The sequence below is a fragment of the Portunus trituberculatus genome, chromosome 9 (assembly GCF_017591435.1).
Source record: "Portunus trituberculatus isolate SZX2019 chromosome 9, ASM1759143v1, whole genome shotgun sequence".
NCBI classification, from domain to species: domain Eukaryota; kingdom Metazoa; phylum Arthropoda; class Malacostraca; order Decapoda; family Portunidae; genus Portunus; species Portunus trituberculatus.
The window spans coordinates 1,290,001-1,305,000 of record NC_059263.1 but is presented as its reverse complement, the minus strand read 5'-3'; the positions used below and the strand labels follow the sequence as shown (position 1 = coordinate 1,305,000).

Genomic DNA, 15,000 nt, shown 5'->3' with positions numbered 1-15,000 from the left:
TTGGATTGTCTTAAGTAAGGTATGGCAAAGTAGGATTAAGTTCGGTCATGGTTCTTTAAGCTAGATTAGGTGAAGTCAGTTAAGATAAGACCAAGCTGGATTAGGTTAAGACATTTAGCTTAACCCTTAAATACTGGAACGCATTTTCACCACGAGTTTAAGTGTGATAAGACGATCTTGTTTACATTAAGAAGAATCTGTGGAGGTTAGAAGATTAATAGCCACAGTCTTCACCATTTTAAACCCACACATACATTTCTGAAGCTGTAAAAAATCACCAAACAGTAACCAGAATGAATGTGGGAACGCGTCACGGTACTGAAGGGGCTAAATGATAATGACAGAAGGGTAATAATAGAGAAAAATAGATGCAGATATCGCAAGAATAGCAGAGGCGAGAGCTTTAACAAGAAAGTATTTAATTGCTGCTTTGACTAGATAAGGAAATAGTTTACTAGGATCGTTTCATCTGTGTGTGTTTGTGTGTCTGTAGGGTGCACTCGTGAAGCTGTAGTGACCTGTGTAGTGTGTAAGTGGGTTGGGGTGGTGGTGTGATGGGTGTGGCTAGGTGTATTAGTGTTGCATGGTGAGGGTAGGGTGTGGTGTGGCTGGGATGGGTGGGAGGGTGGAGGTTGTGTGGGGGTAGCTTAGAGTGAGCTGTGTGATTGTGGGTCGCGGGGCTGGCTGATGTCTTGTGAAATGAGAGAGAGAGAGAGAGAGAGAGAGAGAGAGAGAGAGAGAGAGAGAGAGAGAGAGAGAGAGATAACTCTGAACTTGCTGATGAAAAGGAAAAAACTTGAGATGAAAAGAGAGAGAGAGAGAGAGAGAGAGAGAGAGAGAGAGAGAGAGAGAGAGAGAGAGAGAGAGAGAGAATACATGATTGATTGACAACTGATAGATTTTTAACACCACAGCACTGAGGCAATATGGCGCCGTGGTGACGGAGATAAACACACACACACACACACACACACACACACACACACACACACACACACACACACACACACATTATTGACAAACTTTACCGATATCTGCAGCGGACAATGCGCGGTTCATTCTGAGGAAGTATGATTACATCGGGCAGAAAATAGATCGTGAGAAATGCACCAACTAAGAACCTCATCTATCCATACCGCCTTCAAACCAGCATTCTCAAACACCTAACCTAACCCAACCTAACCTAACCCATTCTGAAACACCTAACCTAACCTAACCTAACCTAACCCACATATATCTACAGCGCCTTCAAACCAGCATTCTCAAACCCTACTCTCTCAGCATCACTGTTTTCTAAGGCTACAAATGTGATGAGCCGGGTTCTCAAGGGTGTTTCTTCCTTTATGTCTTGAAATCGTGTCAGTCTGTCATTAGAAGTATAAAAGCACCCTTAAAATTGCTCTCTTCCTTCACTACAACTGTTTTCAAGGACCACAGAGATGATCAGACTGTTTTCTATAAGGCTACAGATGTGATGAGCCTGGTTTTCAAGAGTGTTTCTTCCTTTATAAGCCTTGAAATCGTGTCAGTCTGTCATTAGAATCGTAACCCTTAAAATTGGTCTGTTCCTTCACTACAACTGTTTTCTAAGACCACAGAGATATCAGACTGGTTCTCAAGTGTCTATATTCCTTTATAAGTGCAGAAATCATGTTAATCTGTCACTGGAATCTTAAAAATACCTTTAAAAAGCATGTGATTTATAAATTATATTCTAAAACGCTCGGTTCTCTCACCACGACCATTTCTTAAGACCACAAATGTGATTAGCCGGGTTCTTAAGTGTGTTTTTTTCTTAATTAGCATAGAAATCATGTTAATTCAGCGCTATAACCTTAAAACATCCTAGAAAATATATGTGTGACTTTGAAACCGACATTTTGAAACGCTCTGCTCTATTTCTAAAGGCCACAGATTATTAGTGGGATTTTCAAGACTGTTCCTCCCCATAATATTGCAGAAATCATGTTAATCTGTCACTAGAACCCTTAAAACATTCTAGAAAACGCGCTGCTCTAGTTTTAATGGCCACAAAGATTATTAGCGGGATTTTCCAAGACTGTTCCTCCCCTTAATATTGCAGAAATCATATTAGTTTACCACTGAAACCCTAAAGCACCCTTGGAAACCCGTGTCACTTCAACCACAGCCTTTTTGAGTGTAGTGGAAGCGCAGCGCAGAAGTGATTCAGATTATTGGAATATGTAATCTTGTGTATGTGGCTTGATGGCTTGCTGACATTACTGGGCGGGGGAACACACACACACATTCTCTCTCTCTCTCTCTCTCTCTCTCTCTCTCTCTCTGTGATGTGAGTGAACTTAGTGAAAGCGAGAGGAGGAATTAGTGAATGGAGGGAAATAATAATAATGTACGGAAAAGTCAAGGAAAATCTGAAGGTGAAAGATACTAGCGGTGATGGAGATAAGAGAAAGTCACTCGTGTGTGTGTGTGTGTGTGTGTGTGTGTGTGTGTGTGTGTGTGTGTGTGTGTGTGTGTGTGTGTGTGTGTAGAGTTTATATGGTGCAATGTGATAATAAAATGGTCCCTTGGAAAACTTTGTCAGTATAGAAAAAGCGAAGGAAAATTATAGAGAGCGAGAATGAAAAGGGAAAATAAACTACGTATTTAAGATTGTCAGTGTAGAAATGGCGAAAGAAAATGATATAGAGCGAAAAAGTGAAAGAAAATGATATAGAGCGAAAAAAAGGATAAAAACAACGATATTTTTAGGTTGTCAATATAGAAAAAAACGAAATAAAACGATAGAGCGAAAATAAATAAAAGACACGATATTTAAGATTGTCAATATAAAAAAAAGACGAAAGAAAACAACACAGATCGGAAAAAAAAGAAAAGAAGTGGAAATTTACTTATATATATTATTTATTTACTTACCTGAATAGAATAAACAAAAAAAAAAAGGTGAACGGAAATTAAGAGAGAAATAAGGAAAAAGAAAATGAAAGACTGAAAATAAGAAAAAGACAAATAGAAAAAGATAAAAGTGTGAAGAAGATGAGGGAACAAAGATAAAGGAATAACAAAGACACAGTAATGAAAAACAAAGGAGGTGTGGTGATGAGAGTGTGGGGCAGCGAGGGAGGGCGAGGAGGGGGTCTGAGGTGTGGGCGTGTGGGCAGCCACCACCCACCCTCACACTGAGTATGCCACCCACGCCTCATGGGCAACTGCTGCGGCCTGCAATGCTCCTGCCCCCGACGGTGAGAGAGAGAGAGAGAGAGAGAGAGAGAGAGAGAGAGAGAGAGAGTCATGCCTGTGTTTTCAGAGAGAGAGAGAGAGAGAGAGAGAGAGATTCATTGATAGTCATGCCTGTGTTTTTTCAATATCAGAGAGAGAGAGAGAGAGAGAGAGAGAGAGAGAGAGAGAGAGAGAGAGAGAGAAACAGCCTGGCTCTCGCTCGCTGACTTCCCTTATAACTCACCAAGCTTTTCCCTCCTAATTTCCCCTCATCTCCTCCCCTCCCCTCTCCTTCCCTCCACTCACCACTCCCTCGTCCCCACCTCACCCCACACACACACAAAAAAAAGAATGATGAAGTTAAGGCTAATGCTGCAGTCTTTCCTCTTTTATACCCCGAGCTTTCTCCCTTTTTGAAACCCTGGAAAAATGTTTGGACTCGCTTTATGCTCTCAATGAAGACAAGTGGGCCGCTGCTCTGTTGAATATTTCGCCAGTGTGTTTTAATGGTGCCCGAGAGTTTCCCAGGTCTTTGTTGCGAGGGAAATGACACGTTATTTAAGAGAGAGTGCGAGTTTTGAGGTTCCGTAATGTGAAAACGCTTGTGTCCCTCTCACCATGACTGTACAGATGACCAGCCCAGCTCTCAAAAGTGTTTCTCCTCTTGGTAATGTTGAAATATTGTTAATGTCACTAGAATACCATGACGCGTTTCCATATTCATTCTGCTTACTATTTGGTGATTGTATACAGCTTCAGAAACTTATGTGGGGGATTCAAATAGTGAAGACTCTGACCATCAATCATCTGACCTCCATAGACCCTTCCTAATGTAAATAGAATTGTCTAATCTTACACAAAACTCGTGGTAAAAATTGCGTCCCAGCACTGAAGAGGGTAAGAGCAATGTCACTTCACCACGACTGTTTTCTAAGGCTTCAGAGATGATTAGCAGGATTTTCAAGTGTTTTATTTTCTTTTGATAATGTAAAAACGTTGCTAATATATCGTAAAAATAATAATGTTAATTTATCACGACTATTTTCAAAGGCCACAGAAATGACCAGCCGGGTTCTCAAGACTATTTCTTCTGATAGTAACGTAAAAATGTTTCTTATTATGTCACTATGACCGTAGAAAGACGCTTAGAAACCATTGTTACTTCACGACCATTTTCAAAGGCCACATATGACTATAGCCGGATGCCCAAGACTGTTTCTCCTGTTGGTAATGTGGAGATGTTGCTAATCTGTCACTAGGGATGTCGAAACACCCTTAGAAACCAATGTTCCTTCACTATAACAGTTTCCAAAGTCCAAGGAGAAGACCACTCGGTTTCTCCAAGCTATTTTCCTCTTGATATGTAGAAACCATGCTAATCTGTCACTAGGACCATAGAATCACCAATAAATATAATACTACTTTACTGCAGCAGTTTATGTAGGACGTGAATATAAAGAGCCGGGTTCTCAAGAGTGTTTTTCTTTTAATAATGTGGAAATGTTGCTAATATGCCACTAAAACCCTAGAAAACACCTTAATAAACCCTTCTGTGCTATGACGCGTTTTCATATTCATTTTGCTTACTCTGTGGTGAATTAATTATAGTTTAGAAACTTATGTGGGGGATTGAAATAGTGAAGACTGTGGCTATGAATCTTCTGACCTCCATAGACCCTTCCAAATCTCAATAAAATCGTCTAAACACACTCAAAACTCGGGTAAAAATGTGTCCCAGAGCTGAAGGGGTTAAAAAATGTTGTTGCTTTTGTTCCTCCATGAATTAGCGAGTTACTGAAGGGAAGTGTGTGAGTTGGAGTCAGAATACGTATATATGTTAGTGTGTGTGTGTGTGTGTGTGTGTGTTGTGAAGGGCTGTGCTGGAGTTAGTCTCGCATACATGATGAGGTACAGTATACGATGTGCCTTTATGCGTCCTTCACCTTGAGTGTTGCTGAGTGTTGTGTGTTCGTTTGTCACTTGTATTTCTTCTTTTTCCTCTGTGGTGATGGTGGTGGTGGTGGTGGTGGTGGCCAAGAGGGGAATGGCACAGTCTCCCCGGCCACTTGAGAGGATGTGGTGCTGGTGTGTTACAGAAAACGGGAGAGGGAGAGTGAAAGGTAGAGAGAAACTTACTGGTAAATATTTCAGTGTTACTTGTCCAATCGTCTGTTACCACCACCACCACTACTACTACTACTACTACTACTACTACTACTACTACTACTACTACTACTACTACTACTTTAGCGCAATAAAAGTAGTTGTATTTCTTTACTAAAAATGTACATATTATTATTATTATTATTATTATTATTATTATTATTATTATTATTATTATTATAGTGTGATGTATTTTTTTTATTTTCTCTGTTATCAGCTTTGACTGAATAATGACGGTTTTACAGCGATTTTCTGTTTAGTTCAATTTTATTCGTTTGTTCATTAATTTTAATTTATTTTGATGTATTTATTTTCTTCACTGTTCATTGAGTTGGTGGTGTTGTCTCCCCACAGATGGACCGAGGGGGTGAGGAGGGAGTGGCTTGCGGTGGTGGCTCCCAGGCAGGGGAGGTTGGGGGAGGACGGGGAGGGGGCGGACTCCCCTACCTCAGCCCTCCCCGCCCACCACCCTCTCGACGAAGTGCCCCTTACCACCTCCTTCTCCCGCGAAGAGGTGAGTCGTGGTAATAGTAGTAGTAGTAGTAGTAGTAGTAGTAGTAGTTGTTGTAGTAGTAATGGTAGTAAATTTTCCTATCTAACCTTTGCCAAGTAGCAGTAGTAGTAATAGTAACTCGAGTGATAGTAGTATTACCAATAGCAGGAGTAGTAGTAGTAATTGTTGTTGTTGTTGTTGTTGTAGTAATATTTGTCTTATAGTAGTACCAATAATAATAGTTAACCCTATTTTGCCTTGAGCTTCTTTGGGTAAAATCTGCAACAACCTTGATACCAGCAGCAGTATCAGCCACAACAGTAGTAGTAGTAGCAGCAGCAGCAGTAGTAGTAGCAGCAGTTACAGCAGCAGCAGCAGTAGTAGTAGTAGCAGCAGCAGTAGTAGTAGTAGCAGCAATAGTAGCAGTAGCAGTAGTAGGTAGTAACAGTGTCCCTGCTATAGTGTAGTGACCCTCCCCTTCCCCTTACAGATCGAGGCCCTTATCTCTGCTCGTCGTGACCCTCCCCCTTGTGACGTGCTGCCCCAGGAGGAGGACCAGGCCATGGTGAGAGAGAGAGAGAGAGAGAGAGAGAGAGAGAGAGGACGATCGTGACGTGACGCACACACTGAGGATTAAGTCACATATTCTCAATTAATATATATACATGACACCACCACCACCAGCACCACCACCACCACCACCAGAGTCGGTCAGTACGGTGGTGCGTGTGATGGTGGTGGTGGTGTGTGTGTGTGCGTGTGTGTGTGCGCGCGTGACAGTGGTGGTTGTGGTGGTGAATTAATTATTTACCTGGTGGTGTTGGTTGTCTACCTGGTGTTGTGGTGTTGAAGAAATTGTCTCTCCTGTGGTGTTGAGTGTTGTTCATATTGGTGGTGTGGTGGTGTTGACTTTTTAGGAAGGTGTTGCTCTTTTTTGGGGTTGAGTTGAGTTACCTGTGTTACCTTTCTAGATTTCGATATTGTAATTGGTCTGTAAAGTTGGTGATGGTGGTGGTGGTGGTGGTTGTGGTGATGTGGTAAGGTGGTGGTGACGAAATATAACTCTGATGTTCTTAAAAGTCATATTTGGTGATGTTCTAGTGATGACTGCAGTGATGGTGACTTATGTGGCCTTGGCGCTAAATTAAGGAAAGCTAAGTTACTGTGGTGATGATATAATGGTGATGAAACACTCTTGGTGATGCTTGGTGATGACTTTATCTGTTGTGTTTCCTTGTGTGATGACTTGTGTTGTTTGCTATACTGGTGACTGACTGACTGCCTAAGAGTGGTGGTGATGAGGTAAATGCAATCACCAGTTAACAATAGCCCTTCTGACGGTGCTTCTGAAGTGGTGGTGATGGTGGTGGTGGTGGTGGTGACAGGTGTGCGGCAGTGGTGACTATATACAGGTGTAGGAGAAAGGGTGTATATATGAGTGTACCTGAATGAGTAAACAGGTGTAGCGGTAACCTTCTGTGTGTGTGTGTGTGTGTGTGTGTGTGTGTGTGTGTGTGTGTGTGTGTGTGTGTGTGTGTGTATTTTAAGAGGAGTGTTGCGGGCGGTGAGATGGGTGTTGTGCAAATTCGCCCGTGCCCTGCTGAGGATGCTGGGAGAGTCTAAGGTACACACACACACACACACACACACACACACACACACACACACACACACACACACACACACACACACAACAAAACTCTCTCTCTCTCTCTCTCTCTCTCTCTCTCTCTCTCTCTCTCTCTCTCTCTCTCTCTCTCTCTCTCTCTCTCTCTCTCTCTCTCTCTCTCTCTCTTTTAGCTTAATATAGCAACTCACCTTTTCTCTCACTTTTCTTTGTTTTTACCACTACATTTACCTGCGCTTCATTAACTCACCTGCAAATTCCCACCACACACACACACCGCTCACCTGTTGCTGTGTTTCCCGCCAGGCTGAACAGACAGTTAATTACGCCCACCTGTCCTGCCCGTGAGTCTGAAAATTACCGTAAACTTCGAGCCTTTAATGGTAGACGGCTTCATAATTGTGTTGGTCAAGGCTTTGTTCTGCTCGTGTGCTTTTAGGTTAGATTAGGTTGGGTTGGGTTGGGTTGAGTAAGGTTGAGTAGGGTTGGGTTGGGTGTGGTTAGGTTAGGTTAGGTTGAATAAAAATTGTGTAGGGCTGGGTTGTGTTGGATTGGGTGTGGTTAGGTTAGGTTAGGTTGTGTAAAGGTTGAGTAGGGTTGGGTTTAGTGTGGTCAGGTTAGGTTAGGTTAGGTTACTCAGCAGCTGTTACCTTGATTTTTATTTATTTATTTATTTTTTTTTTCCGATTAACCCCATCAGTTCCATGCCGCGTTTTCGTATTCATTGTGCTTACTATTTGACGACATTATACAGCTTCAGATACTTATGTTGGGATTAGAATAGTGAAGACTCTGGCCATTAATCTTCTGACATCCATAGACCCTTCCTAATGTCAATAAGAACCGTCTAATCGTATCCAAAAACTCAAGGTAGAAATGCGTCCCAGTACTGAAGGGGTTAAGAAGTGTTGGACCACTATAATACTTTGCTACCGTCTATTTCACACCTTGCGCTGATTTCTGACCGCATTGTGCATTAATAGAAATAAATGTATGGGGTAAACTGGTTATTCTTGAGAGCTGAAGGAAATTCCCGATATCGAAGGTTAATATTCGTACACACCCATCACCACGTCACGCCCTAGACCCAACCCACCTGTCCCCCTACCTGTCTGATCCCTCCTTCCTTCTATCACCCTTTAAACACTCCCTCCCTCCCTCATCCTCCTCATCTCTCTCCCTCACTCATCCTCCCCGTCTCTCCCTCCCTCCCTTATCCACCTCTCGTCTCTCTCCCTCACTGAAATCAACGGTAACAAAGTATAAAGGTCTTCCAACCCTTCTGAACCGAGGAAATCAAGCAAATCAAGGTAACAGCTGCTGAAACAGAGAGTAGGTTAGGCTGGGTTGGGTTAGGGTTGGAATTAGTCACGCTTAGTTTGGTTTGGTTAGGTTAGTGTGGTTTGGTTTAGTTAGGTTAGGTTAGGTTAGGTTACATCAGGTTCAGTGTGGTTTGGTTAGGTTAGGCTGGGATAGGTTGGATTTAATTTAGGTTAGGTTAAATTTACGTATTGTTGGTTCAGTTTGGTTAGGTTAAGTTAGATTTGGTGTGTTTGCTTTCATTAGGTGTAGTAATATTTAGTTATCCTCCTGCTCTCCTTATTGTATAGAGTTATCTGTTATTTCTCCCTCCTTTTCTCTTTCTCCATTCTTACTACCACTACTACTAACACCATCACACTACCACTACCACGCCTCTTCTACTAATATTTCCACCATCACCACCACCACCTCACCACGCCTCTTCTACTACTATTTCCACCACCACCACCACCACCACCACCACCACCTCACCATGCCTCTTCTCTGTCCCCCCTGCAGCACGTGGCCAGTCCTGAGAGTCTTGCCGCTGAGTTGGAAAGGGAACTAACAGCACTGAGGATCCACGTCCTTCGTTCCCACGCCCTCCTCCACCACTACCAGGTGAGTCACAGCTCCTAAGCTCATATTCTAAAACACTTCTATGCTTTACCTCCACTATTTCAAAAGGCTTTATTTAAATTTGCACGAGTTTTTTTTTTGTTTTGTTAAGGTGTTTTGATGATTCTAGAGGCAGATTAACAAGATTTCTGCATTATCAACTGGAGAAACACTCTTGAAAACCCCGCTAATAATTTATGTGGACCACGAGTTTTGTTAAGGTGTTTTGATGATTCTAGCGGCAGATTAACAAGATTTCTGCATTATCAACTGGAGAAACACTCTTGAAAACCCCGCTAATCATTTATGTGGACCATGAGTTTTGTTAAGGTGTTTTGATGATTCTAGAGGCAGATTAACAAGATTTCTGCATTATCAACTGGAGAAACACTCTTGAAAACCCCGCTAATCATTGCTATGGATCTTGAAAATAGTCGTGGAGAGGGAGCAAAGCTTACTCTCTGGCCATGCACTGCTGTTTTCTAAGGCCACAGATGATTAGGACCGATTATCACTGTTTCTCCTGGTAATGTAGAAATCTTATTAATCTGTCCCGATCCACCACCCACATGCTCTCATACTGCTACAGTTTTCAAAGGCCACGGATGAGTAGGCAGGGTTCTCAAGACTGTTTCTCCTATTAATAGTATAGAAATTGTGTTAATCTGTCACTGGAATCGTGTGAACCTCCCTTAGAACACATTTAACCCTCTCCTCTCTCACCACTAGTGTTTTCTAAGTCCAAAGAGATAATTAGACCTGGTTTCACTGGTTCTCCTGAGTAATGTATAAATCTTGTTAATTTGTCACTGGAATCTTATAAACTCCCTTAAAACATCTAAGATAATTCCTGTGTGCTCTCACTACTACTGTTTTCAAAGTCCAGAGAGATGATTAAGCCTGGTTCTCACTGTTTCTCATGTTAATAATGTCTAAATATTGTTAATCTGTCACTGGAACCATATAAACTCTCTTAAAAACATCCTGTAACTTAATTCCTGCTCTCACCACTACTATTATCTGAGCCCAGAGAGATGATAAGGCCTGGTTCTTACTGGTTCTCATGTTAATAATGTCTAAATCTTGTCAATCTGCCACTGGAACCATATAAATTCTCTTAAAAACATGGGTAACTTATTGTAATTTTTCCTGAAACGCGCTGCTCTCACCACTACTGTTTCCTGAGGCCAGAGAGATGATAAGGCCTGGTTCTCACTGGTTCTCATGTTAATAATGTTTAAATCTCGTTAGTCGCTCACTGAAAGCGTGTAAACATTTATCAAAGCCAGTGTAACTTTATGTAAAGCCTTGTAAGTAGACGAGGCGAGGAGCAGAGGTGCATGGCCTTTCTCTCTCTCTCTCTCTCTCTCTCTCTCTCTCTCTCTCTCTCTCTCTCTCTCTCTCTTTCTCTTTCTCTATGATCATCCCTCTACCTTCAATCCACTCACGCATCCACTTTTCATCCACTGTTAAGCTTCATCTGTGACACCCACTTGCTGTTGTTCTTACTCCTTCACTCTTCTCATACTCTCTCCCTTTATCTCCTCTCCCACACTCTCCGTTTATCTCCTCTCACTTTTCTTCCCTCCTCCTCCTCCTCTTCCTCTTCCAACTTCTCCATCTTCACCAGTCAACCTTCTTCATATCTTTGACGTATCCTACCACTTCCTCCTCCTCCTCCTCCTCCTCCTCCTCCTCCTCCTCCTCCTCCTCCTCTTCACTTTACTCCACAACTCCTTAATTAGTCCACCTGCCTCACCTGTCAGGTCATCCACCCCAACACGAGGCACACTTCCCTCCCTCCCTCCTTCCTTCCTGCCTCTTTCCCTGCCTCCTTTCTCTCTCCTTTCTCTCTCCTTTCTCTCTTTCTCCTTTCTCTCTCTCTCTCTATCTCTCGATCCAACCTGCTCTGCCCCCTTCTCACCTTCTCTCCTTCGTGTTTCTCTTTTGTGGTTTGTGTTTTGAGATATTCGTGTTGGAGATCGTGTATTTTGTCTCCTCGTGTGTGTGTGTGTGTGTGTGTGTGTGTGTGTGTGTGTGTGTGTGTGTGTGTGTTTTCCTGTCATTTTGGTCTTATTTCTTCCCCCGTCTTCCTTTCCTTATCTCGTTTTCTCTCTCTTTTACGTACTTTGCTTTCTTCCTCTCTCTCTCTCTCTTTCTCTCACTCTCTTTTACTCCTCTCTTCACCTCTGCTTCCCTATCTCTCTCTCATCTCTTTCCATTTCTCACCTTTTTCTTTATTTCTTTCTCCGTCTCTCGTTTGTTATTTTGTTTTCTCCTCTCTTTTACGTACTTTCTCTCTCTCTCTCTCTCTCTCTCTCTCTCTCTCTCTCTCTCTCTCTCTCTCTCTCTCTCTCTCTCTCTCTCTCTCTCTCTCTCTCTCTCTCTCTCTCTCTCTCTCTCTCCTTCACTCCTCTCTCCCTTTCTCAGTCCTTCACTCCTCTTCTCCTTTCTTTCCTCCTTCACCCTCTTCCTTTCACTCTCTCCTTTCCTGCATTCCTTACCTCATCTCACCTCTCACTTTTCATATCCTTAGGTGTCTCAAAACTCTCTCTCCATTATAATTTTACCTACCTGTCTTGCCCCACCTCACCTGTCACCTGACGTCTCATCTCACCTGTTAGTTAATCTCTTAATGACTGATGTTCTGCTTTTCTCTGTTCATGAGGTAGGCAGACAGAGAGCTTGACAGACAGACAGACAGACTGGTAGGGAGAAAGAGACAGGCACACAGATAGGTAGGGAGAAAGACAGACAGGCACACAGATAGGTAGGGAGAAAGACAGACAGGCATACAGACAGACATATAGGAAGAAAGAGATAGGCACACAGACAGACAGATAAGGAGAAAGACAGACAGACAGACAGACAAGCAGATAAACCATCAAACAGGAAGATGGATAGGTAGACAGACAGACAGACAGATAGGTAGAGATACAGGCGGACAGACAGAGACAGACAGGCAGATAACTATATAGGCAGACTGGTAGACAGACAAACAGTTAGACAGATAGACAGAGTGGCGGACAGACAGGTAGGTAGCTAAATAAAGACAAACACAGACTGACAGGCAGACAGATTGACAAAAAGACAGATAGACAGACAGACAGACACAGGAAGACAGACAGACAGACAGACAGACAGACACACAAAACAACTCCCTTCCTGGACATTTGCATAACCACTCCACTTTTGCTCCTATTTCCGTGACAAGCAGGTTTACATGATTGGTGCTTTTTGTTCACTTACTTGCTACCTTGCTTGCTCTCTCTCTCTCTCTCTCTCTCTCTCTCTCTCTCTCTCTCTCTCTCTCTCTCTCTCTCTCTCTCTCTCTCTCTCTCTCTCTCTCTCTCTCTCTCTCTCTCTATCTATCTATCTCTCTTCTCTTCTTCTTCTTCTTCTTCTTCTTCTTCTTCTTCTTCTTCTTCACTTATATTCCCTTCCTTCCTTGCTTCCCTCCTCCCTCCCTCCCTCCCTCCCTCCCTCCGTCTTTCCTTCTTTTCTTATTCATTTGCGCCTCCTTCCTACATTGGTCCCTTCCTCTCTCTCTCTCCCTTCCTCTCTCTCCCTCTCTCCCTCCCTCCCTCCCTCGCTCCAATTACCTAGTGACTCTCATTTTTCCTTGCATTGTTTCCTTCGCTGTAAAGTTTGTTGGTCTCCTTTACACAAATATCAAGTTAATTGGTTTACGTTTAGCGTCTATTCCCTTCCCTCTCCTGCTCCTCCTCCTCCTCCTCTTCCTCTTCCTCTTCCTCCTCCTCCTTCTACATATGTCAACCTTTTTCATACTTGTATCTTTGATGTATCCCACCACCTCCTCCTCCTCCTCCTCCTCCTCCTCCTCCTCCTCCTCCTCCTCCTCCTCCTCCTCCTCCTCCTCCTCCTCCTCCTCCTCCTCCTCCTCCTCCTCACTTTACTCCCTTCCCTTCTTGTGTCCCGCCTTCCTTTCCGCTGCCTGGTGTGTGTTTGAGCTACACAGACACAAAGGAACTCAAAGGAGGAGGGAATTGTTGCTCCTGTTATTTTTTCCGAGAGTTTAGTGTCATGATGCTTGCCTGATAACTTGTTTGTGTGTTTGTGTTTGTCTTTGTTTATTTCTCAGTGTGTCTACCTATTTATTTATTTATTTATTCATTTGTCTGTCTCTTCGTCTGACTGATCACCTGCCTAATCTAACGTGACTTAACTTACTTTTACCTTAACCTCATTGTAGTCTACCTCACCCAATCCAATCCAACCTAACCTAAGCTAACTCAACCTAACCTAACCTAATTTAACCCAACCTAACGTAACATAATTTAACCCAACCTAACCTAACCTAACCTAACCTAACCTTACTCAACCCAACCTCAACCTAACCTAACCTAACCCAACCTAACCTAACCTAACCTTACTCAACCCAATCTCAACCCAACCCAATCCAACCTAACCCAACCTAACCTAACCTTACTCAACCCAATATCAACCTAACCTAACCTAACCAACCCAACCAATTTACACACACACACACACACACACACACACACACACACACACACACACACACACACACACACACACACACACACACACACACACACACACACCCTTGACACTCTCTATACGAACCTTTGCACCTTTAATTAACCTGACACACCTTCGCTTCACCTTTTTACCTCTATTATCTACACCTGCCGCCTAACTCTCCGCCTTCACCTTCAGCGCAACACGGCTTTTCATTTCCCTGGCACCGATTTCTTCCTGTGTGACTGTAATTGTTGCTCTTGTTGTTGCTGTTGTTGTTGTTGTTGTTGTTGTTGTTGTTGTTGTTGTTTTTCTCCTCCTCCTCCGTTGTGTTTGTTCTCTTTCCTCGTCTTTCTTTTCCTCATTTTTTTTTCATTTTTTCTTGTTCTTTTTCTTGTTTTTGTTCTTGTTCTTTTGCTTCTATTTTCTTTTCTTTTTCTTTTTCTTCTTCTTCTTCTTCTTCTTCTTGTTCTTCTTGTTCTTCTTGTTCTTCTTCTTCTTGTTCTTCTTCTTCTTCTTCTTCTTCTTCTTCTTCTTCTTCTTCTTCTTCTTCTTCTTCTTCTTCTTCTTCTTCTTCTTCTTCTTCTTCTTCTTCTTCTTCTTCTTCTTCTTCTTCTTCCTCCTCCTCCTCCTCCTCCTCCTCCTCCTCCTCCTCCTCCTCCTCCTCCTCCTCCTCCTCCTCCTCCTCCTCCTCCTCCTCCTCCTCCTCCTGCTGGTACTTTCACTCCGGCATCATTTTGTCTCAAGTAGTAAATTAGGTGATTATATTCGGTAATGAGAGAGAGAGAGAGAGAGAGAGAGAGAGAGAGAGAGAGAGAGAGAGAGAGAGAGAGAGAGAGAAAATACAGCATCCCACCCCACATCATTACCCCAACAGTGTTGTCTTCCCACCACCCAGTATCTTCTACTCCCTCTTTCCCTTTCCATCACAGCGTCACCTCACCCCTGCCTCTTCTCTTCTCCCCCCACACAGAGCAGCAGCAGTCAGTATGGAAGCAGGGCCGAAGTGTCCACCCCCGCCACACAGCAGATCCCGCACCATGTTCAAGGTATGTCCTCTTTGTGTGTGTGTGTGTGTGTGTGTGTGTGTGTG

At 43.1% G+C, this 15,000-nt stretch overlaps 1 protein-coding gene and 1 long non-coding RNA gene across 9 annotated transcripts in view; both read left to right on the top strand.

The window, feature by feature from the left end:
• LOC123501160 overlaps nucleotides 1-1,097 on the top strand; it is a 14,241-nt gene extending 13,144 nt beyond the window's left edge. The window contains exon 2 of the long non-coding RNA XR_006673577.1: nucleotides 1,041-1,097. This is a non-coding gene — a long non-coding RNA (uncharacterized LOC123501160). The remainder of the gene's footprint in view (nucleotides 1-1,040) is intronic.
• The window catches only part of LOC123501150, a 162,390-nt gene that overhangs the window by 55,152 nt on the left and 92,238 nt on the right, over nucleotides 1-15,000 (top strand). For 7 of the 8 annotated variants that reach the window (XM_045249736.1, XM_045249738.1, XM_045249740.1 and 4 more), the window contains 4 exons: nucleotides 5,719-5,878; nucleotides 6,348-6,422; nucleotides 9,306-9,407; nucleotides 14,881-14,956. In XM_045249736.1, the coding sequence (XP_045105671.1) occupies nucleotides 5,719-5,878; nucleotides 6,348-6,422; nucleotides 9,306-9,407; nucleotides 14,881-14,956 (413 nt within the window). The remainder of the gene's footprint in view (nucleotides 1-5,718; nucleotides 5,879-6,347; nucleotides 6,423-9,305; nucleotides 9,408-14,880; nucleotides 14,957-15,000) is intronic. The other variant, XM_045249737.1, reaches the window with a different exon arrangement.